Genomic DNA, 7,037 nt, shown 5'->3' on the forward strand with positions numbered 1-7,037 from the left:
ATCAGTACTGAAGTCTTATTTGAAATATAGTGGGTTATTCAATGTAGTAGTGGGTTATTCTGTTATTCATGTACATTTGAACTGAAGTCGCAAAGGAAAAGGAAATGGTAACAGCCAAAACAATCGAGAATGACATGAACATTAATGTGGTTGGCATTTCCCATGATCACTAGTTAGTTGGGGCGTCCGGTGGACATTAGTCAGTTGTGGTTGGCACTTGGCGCGATTAATTTTCGTCAGTTGGTACGTATTATTTGGACGTGGACAGGAATGTGGGCAGCCGGCCAACAGGAAGTGCCCTATAAAAGGATCCACGGGTAGCATCGACTAGCTAGCCAGCACGCATCTTTTCGCCATGTCGCACCCATTCCCAACAGCTAGGATTGTTCCCTCTTCACATACTGTTGGGGCTAGATCAGCTCAGCCTCTCTCCGGCGTGCTTCTCCATCGGCGGCTCTCACACTCTGGAGGGCGCCATCTCAGCTGGCCTCTGCTTGCTGCCTCCAACGCCAATGGCGCTGTTGGTGTTTACACCTGTACCAAGAGCCATCAGCTGGAAGCCAAACTGAGGTTCAGGCCGTGCCAGCCCCTAAACATTTTCCTAGTCGATAGCAGATCAGTAGCTGCACAAATATGATGCCACAGTCTAACTCTATCGGTGTTCAATACTGAATAGGGCGGACAAATACTACGAAGCGGAGATGACCGTCCAAGACTGCGAGCTCGACAACTATGGAGTTGTCAACAATGCCATCTACGCGAGTTACATCGAGAAAGGTTAACTCTCTACACATGTTATCAGTATTCAGTACTCCGTGCAAATTAATTGAACAGACCCGATTTAAACCGTACGTATCTGTATGCAGCTCGAGAGGAGCTGCTTGTGCGGCTTGGCATCAGCACGGGCTGGGTCATAAGCACCGGCAACGCCATGGCGCTCTCGGAGCAGAACCTCAAGTACTTCACGCCTCTAAGGGTATGGACGCCTCCCAAGCTAGCGTTATAGACGAAGGCATCCTGTACTGAGAATCGATCACAGATATTGATTTACCTATGCGTTTAATTTCAGCGCGGCCAGAAGTTCGTCGTCAAGGTGAGGCTCGCACGGATCAAGGGTGTGAGGATATTCGCCGAGCACCTGATCGAGACTCTGCCGGACCGGAAGGTACGTACTACCTCCACCCTAAAATAAGTGTCTCAGTTTTATATCTAGATATTTTTTTGTTATAGTTACATCCGTAGAAAAAAGTCTTATTTTAGAATGGAGGAAGTAAGTGCGTACGTGCTGATGAAGGATGGGATATCAACGATTCATGTCTTCAGATTTATTTTTAATCTCACGATTCATGTCATGTCATGCAGCTCGTTCTGGACGCGACCGCTACCATCGTCTGCCTCAATATGAACTACCGCCCAACTCGCGTCTTCCCGGAGATGTCGGCCAAGCTGCACCGCTTCTTCTCTTCCAAGGATGGCTACTAGATGCATCTATATCAGGCTATATAGTGTCACTGTGTTGATATATGTAAGAAACCATCTACGTTTTCGATCGTTGCGTTTGCTCATGAATGTAAAGCTATATATGTCGCACATTCTGTCGAAAAAACACGTGCGGTACATCAATGCCCACAGTTTACCTGTGGGGTTTGCAAACAACTCATTTCCGGCCTCAAACAACAGATTCAAGCTGACATGGCCTCATTGACGCTTCAAGGCCATGACGGCCAAGATCTCCCCTTTCCAGGGTGGCCAATTTATAGAATGCGTCTGATAAAGTTTCAATGTTCAGACATGCGTAGTTTGGCCCATACTGCGAACTGAAACACACTCTGCTCGATCGACCCAGTGCCCGTTCTTGATCTTCAGTGAAGCTACAACTAGAACATTTCGCTCGCGAAGACGCATTGGTTAAGCTAAACCGCAGCATGATCAAGCACGCAAAATAGCAGGGAAGTAACAAGATGTAGTTATCTGCAAAAAAAAAAACGAAGGGAAGTAACGTCTAGCCATCAGCGAATGATACCAACGAACAGTGATTGCCAGTCAACGGTCTAGACAGACAAACGAAGTTGTCACTTCATGACACTGCCAAGACATGGAATGATGAATGCTAAATTGCAAATTAAAAGCAGGACATGACAAAAGTGCAGCGCCGGGCTTTCAGAGGTCACACCCGGCACGGTTATCTTGACATGATTTCAGGATAGGACGCATCAGCTCCGTTTAGTGAGACGACTTCTTTCTTCTGTTTTTCAGACTTCAAGAGCAAAAATTGGGGCCAGACAGGTCACCCTTCTGCTTTTCCATGAACATGCGAGCGCTGATATGATACCTACGCAGATGGCTTTTCGTTAACACAAAAACAAAGAAACATAATTTCGTTAGTCAGATGAGCTGATCAAAATGCACTAGTACTCCACATAGAATCATTAAGTGTGGTCAATGATAAGGTACCTACTGGCTGAAGCCACCGCTCAACTGAAAAGGACCATGTAGGAAGGAGATGGACAAAGTTGTTCAAGCAAGTACACAACAAGAACAAAATTTCCATCCTCACGCAAGCTCGCAAGGCACCCACTGTTTCACTCTTGGGCTTAACTCGCTAGGAACTGATGTTGACCACTCCTCCAAGTCTGGAAGGGGACCCGTCAGTGCGACATAATTCACACTCTCTTTCTCTGAAAGCCTCTTCCAGTTTAGCTGTAATATATACGGTCATATCAGCAGGACATCGTTATGGTCGAAAATTTACAGTTTCAGTAGGCTGGTAACTGTTGTCTTACTTGCCCAGGAAATGCAGAGCATAGGGCCTTGATTGTAGGATTCTGAACCCAGGAAGAAACACCCGTATCAGCAGCAAGAGACACAGCAGTATCCGCTCCACCACAATTGACCATGATTCGACCATCTGGCATTAGCTTTTTCGCAATTTCTAACCAAGTTTCAGCCTGTAACAATGTTGAAATTAAAGCCAGCACCAAATAGAGTGTCTGAAGTTTGTTCAAAATGAAGTGAGTACTACATAAATTTGTATTAATGAATTTAAAAATCTCAGGTGCACGTTTTGTAAGAAAAACGCAAAATCCTTTCTATAATTTTAGTTTTGGCCTGTGCACCATACCATCAGTTTTCACCATTTAGACCTGAAATAAAGGGGTGAAGGACAAAATAACCATTCTGTACCGAAGACATTTACTACGTTACACAAAGTGGCTAATTTTTACTTACGAACCTCCTAGAGCTGAGTACCCCCTAGGTCCTAGATCATATTTATGCATTGGCATTGACTCTATACATTTGGTTGTCTATGGTTTTGTATGACGGTAAGTTTACATACCAGACCGAACTGAGTATGTGCACTATTCAATACAGCAGGCTAACAGTTCAGATTTCTAACCAACATGAGGATTTTTTGGGGGTGATGTGGTGATTTATACATGCTAGACCATAATACCAAACCACCATGGGACTCTGATGTGTTGAGCAAGGAGCAAGAGACAGAGATAACTGAGAAAAGTAGAGTTGAAAGGCTAGCCATAGTAGAAATACAGAATAACAACTAAAAGGCATGGCAAAGAATATTTACTTCTTCTAGCTGAGGTAATACTTTTCCATCAGCAAACAAATCTACAACAATGCCTGCAAACATGAGCTAGGTCGTCAGACTAAAACCCTTACAAGACAGTTCCCAGAACTAAAAACTGTACAGACTTTGAAAAGGCAACTACTGGTGTTCTAACACCACTCTAATAACAGACAGTTTGCAATTTATCACAGATAATCATTTGTAAACTGATTGGTAGAGTAAAACATGCCGTAGTTCAATTCCTATAAGACAGTAAAACATGCAGTCAGTTTGTATCAGAAAAATGTTCACCAGCAAAACCTCCTTCGACTGCAACTGATGGAGAAAGTGCATCGCCAATACGCACTGAAAGCGAACCACCTAATTCTGTGGTTTTCTCTAAATTGGACATCCCAAAATAATCCCTTGACAATTCAATTATCTGTCACAAAATGATACAGTTTTCAGTAATGGAAAAATAATGATGGCTATATGATTGACGAAAGATTAAAGCACAAAAAAGAAGGCTGAAAATATGAGTAACTGAAGTTGCATAACCAATCATAGACCAATGGTAATGAATGTGTGCTTGAGGTAGCATAACCAACATTACACAAAATTAATATTCTGCTGACTAGTTTCCAAGAGTATTGTATGAGTGAAATTGGTAAGATTATCCAGACTTTTAAGTAATGTGACAATACAAAGTAAAAGGACATAAGAACAGTTTTCACCATCGGGTCAATCTCCCATCCGACAAGTTGTATCCAAGGCCAAACTTCTAGCATCAGATGTGCTGCTGTCCCAGCACCCTGAAAGAAGCATGCAAAAAAGAAATGAATCATTTCTGCAAGAGTGTGAATTTCAGATTATCCAATTAAGAAGCACATGCTGTGTGTTGCTTGTCTAACAAGATCACTTGATGTGCATACAGGGAATTGTGATGTAGTCTATAAGACTCGTTGAAACTGCTGAACTGTTCTTGTAGTCTATAAAGACTCAGTGATTTTTTTAAGTCGCAGTCACTTTAGAAAAGTGCAACTGTATTTCAAAGAAAAGTGCAACTCAGTTCATTTGCACTTTTCTGGTAGAAAAGTGCAATTACACTTTTTTAACAGAAAAGTGCAACTAAACCACTTTTTTGTAGGTGACTGAAACTTAAGAAAAGACTGAGACATAGCAAATCCATAAAGCATTTCCTCCCCAGACCCCCAAAGCATACTAGGATGTCCAGATTATGACAAATCAAAGACATCTATTTATGGACAGAGGAAGTATAAAGAACAGAATAGATAACAAATGTCAGTGAAATGATTTACCAAACCTAGAAGTGCAACAGGACCCCGTGGAACAACAGGAGGTAGGCTCACGAACTCATCCTGAATGACAGCAAAAGAAAAAGAAATTATAAGGATCTACATTCAATAGCCCTTCGAGTAAAAAAGGAAGGAAAGAAGGTATATAAACACAAGAGGTCAAAGTATAATAGGATGGCTTCATGTAAATTAAGTGTTTACATGGTGAATTCTCGACGAATTATCGTACCAACAAAGAGCAGAGGCACCGTGCTACAGTTTATTTCAGAAGTTCCATGACTAAAATTTGAAGACAACTATTCTCAGCACAAAAGAATACAAGTCCTAAATGCTTACTAGGTGCTTGACAATATGCTTGTACCAGCTCATGTATTCATGTCACGATTGGTAGAGTACTAATCTGAACCATATGTATACATACCCAGTACGAATTGGTCCAGGGGCTCTTCTTGGGCAGAATGCTGTGGACATTCCCTGCACGGGACAACCAAAAACGGAGCTGGAACTCAACTCAGAAGCCAACACAATCCAAACTCGCCGCGGATGAATGGAGTACGTACGGCTGGCGTCGAGGACGAGGTAGCGGTTGGAGGGGGAGTCGATGACCATGATGACCTCGTTGAAGTCGCTGCGGTTGGACGCGAGAAGCACGAACTCCTCCTCTTCCGCCTGCTGCTCGGCGGTTGGGGTCGCGACCTCGCCGTCGGGGGCGCAGCGGAGCCGCGCGGCGGCCGTTCCCCGGCGTGGGTGGAGCGCGATGCGAGTGGCGGGGCGTGGTTGCTGGAGCTTGGCTTGGCGGTGGAGGAGGCGTGGCGGGGAGAAGGTTAGCGGCATGGTGGTTGCCATTGCTGCGGGATAGAGTTTTGGGAGTGATGCAGTGATAGCCGTTAGTGCAGATGACGGGTGGTTACCCACTACTACGGGTTCAGAGAAACGCCAGGCAGACGGTTTCTCACACCCGAAGTTTCTGTTTATATTTTCTTTGCAACGGTTGGCGCCGATTAGCGATTAATGGATAAATTGGTTAATCAATCGACTCAAATTAGTTAATATAGGCTGATAAATAAATGAGTTAATCAGCCAATTGGTGATCCACCAATTACCGACTAATCAGCCGATTAATCGATTAATCACTGAATCAAGAGATTTTTTGAACGGTGGTTTTATGTGTCTCAAAAGATGACTCGCAGTTAAAAAAAGATTACTCACCATTTTTCATATTACTCTGCTTAGTATGTTTGGTCGAAATCAATTAACATATTTTATCATCAAGTATGACTGATCAATATTAATATCTACAATTGAAAAAATTGAAAGTATATTATGATTGTTATAATGTTGATTTTACATTTTAGACACTTACATTGTTTGTATGTAGTTGGTTAAACTTTATAATGTTTGACTTTGACTAAACCTAATATGGGGAGTATCATGGACTATAGGATTACTCCCTCCGTCAATAAGTGTATTTCTATGTTTAAAATTTGTCCCAAAAAATGTACATCTACACTGACGTAGAACCCGCGCGTCAGTTGCAGGGACGCCTCTAACATTCCCGCGAGTGGTCATTCCCACCTTGAAAAATCAAATTAGATCGGCGCCAATAGTCCAGGCCATATCGATGGACGTCCTCTGTAATATCCCAGGATTTGGGGTTACAAAAAGAGAGGAAACAGATGTGTGCATTGCATTCATGCATAGAAAATCCGGGGAATTTTCGCGCTTTCAAGTAAAACATATCACAGTAACTGAAATTTTACTTGAGTTGATGGAATTGAAGTAGATCATCAAGTCAAGTGCTATAAACCTCAATGTGACCTTTGCTAAAAACCTTGTTTTGGGTAGAGATGATTTGATCTAAGGGAACTAAAATTAACCCAATAACACATTAATCAAAGATCGACTACTTGATCTTATAAAAAGATCATAATATGGTATTTCTTGCCAGAACATATAAACATCTATTCAACTACAAATCAAGTAACAATAAAATGGAGAAAACTATTCTTAACTTATCTTTTCCATGTCTTAAACTAATACATGTTCCTACCATGAACCTCATGGTATCCATTCCACTTCAATCTTGGATTCATGACAAGTAGATCAACTCTACCATTGTTCCCTAGTCTCCATGTATTATATTCTTTTCTATCCAA

The 7,037-nt window shown here is 42.3% G+C and overlaps 2 protein-coding genes across 5 annotated transcripts; one reads left to right on the forward strand and one right to left on the reverse strand.

The window, feature by feature from the left end:
• Positions 1–355: 355 nt before the first annotated feature.
• On the forward strand, positions 356–1,608 carry LOC124694499 (acyl-acyl carrier protein thioesterase TE3, chloroplastic-like). Its single transcript, XM_047227487.1, has 5 exons — positions 356–570; positions 677–777; positions 867–976; positions 1,070–1,165; positions 1,363–1,608. The coding sequence occupies exons 1-5, from the start codon at positions 356–358 to the stop codon at positions 1,480–1,482; spliced, it is 642 nt and encodes a 213-aa protein (XP_047083443.1). The 3' UTR covers positions 1,483–1,608.
• Positions 1,609–1,996: 388 nt separating this feature from the next.
• On the reverse strand, positions 1,997–5,789 carry LOC124701280. Of its 4 annotated transcripts, none has more exons than XM_047233329.1 (9): positions 5,442–5,789; positions 5,303–5,355; positions 4,885–4,944; positions 4,300–4,377; positions 3,878–4,007; positions 3,587–3,639; positions 2,784–2,948; positions 2,459–2,700; positions 1,997–2,332 (listed from the first exon to the last, which is right to left on the reverse strand). In XM_047233329.1, exons 1-8 carry the CDS (start codon positions 5,725–5,727, stop codon positions 2,554–2,556), a joined length of 972 nt encoding a protein of 323 aa, XP_047089285.1. In that variant the 5' UTR covers positions 5,728–5,789; the 3' UTR covers positions 1,997–2,332; positions 2,459–2,553. The 4 variants fall into 4 exon arrangements, with proteins under 4 accessions (XP_047089285.1, XP_047089284.1, XP_047089283.1 ...); XM_047233328.1 differs by having other exon boundaries at positions 1,997–2,344; XM_047233327.1 differs by having other exon boundaries at positions 2,455–2,700.
• Positions 5,790–7,037: the final 1,248 nt, after the last annotated feature.

Source organism: Lolium rigidum, chromosome 3 (genome assembly GCF_022539505.1).
Source record: "Lolium rigidum isolate FL_2022 chromosome 3, APGP_CSIRO_Lrig_0.1, whole genome shotgun sequence".
Lineage (NCBI taxonomy): Eukaryota > Viridiplantae > Streptophyta > Magnoliopsida > Poales > Poaceae > Lolium > Lolium rigidum.

Coding starts and splice junctions, on each gene's coding strand:
- LOC124701280 (XM_047233329.1), bottom strand. CDS start 5,727: ATGGCAACCACCATGCCGCTAACCTTCTCCCCGCCACGCCTCCTCCAC. Junction 4,008..4,299: donor GATGGGAGATTGACCCGATG/GTGAAAACTGTT, acceptor ATTTTGTGACAG/ATAATTGAATTGTCAAGGGA. Junction 2,949..3,586: donor TATTACCTCAGCTAGAAGAA/GTAAATATTCTT, acceptor ACATTGTTACAG/GCTGAAACTTGGTTAGAAAT.
- LOC124694499 (XM_047227487.1), top strand. CDS start 356: ATGTCGCACCCATTCCCAACAGCTAGGATTGTTCCCTCTTCACATACT. Junction 571..676: donor CAGCTGGAAGCCAAACTGAG/GTTCAGGCCGTG, acceptor AATACTGAATAG/GGCGGACAAATACTACGAAG. Junction 1,166..1,362: donor AGACTCTGCCGGACCGGAAG/GTACGTACTACC, acceptor CATGTCATGCAG/CTCGTTCTGGACGCGACCGC.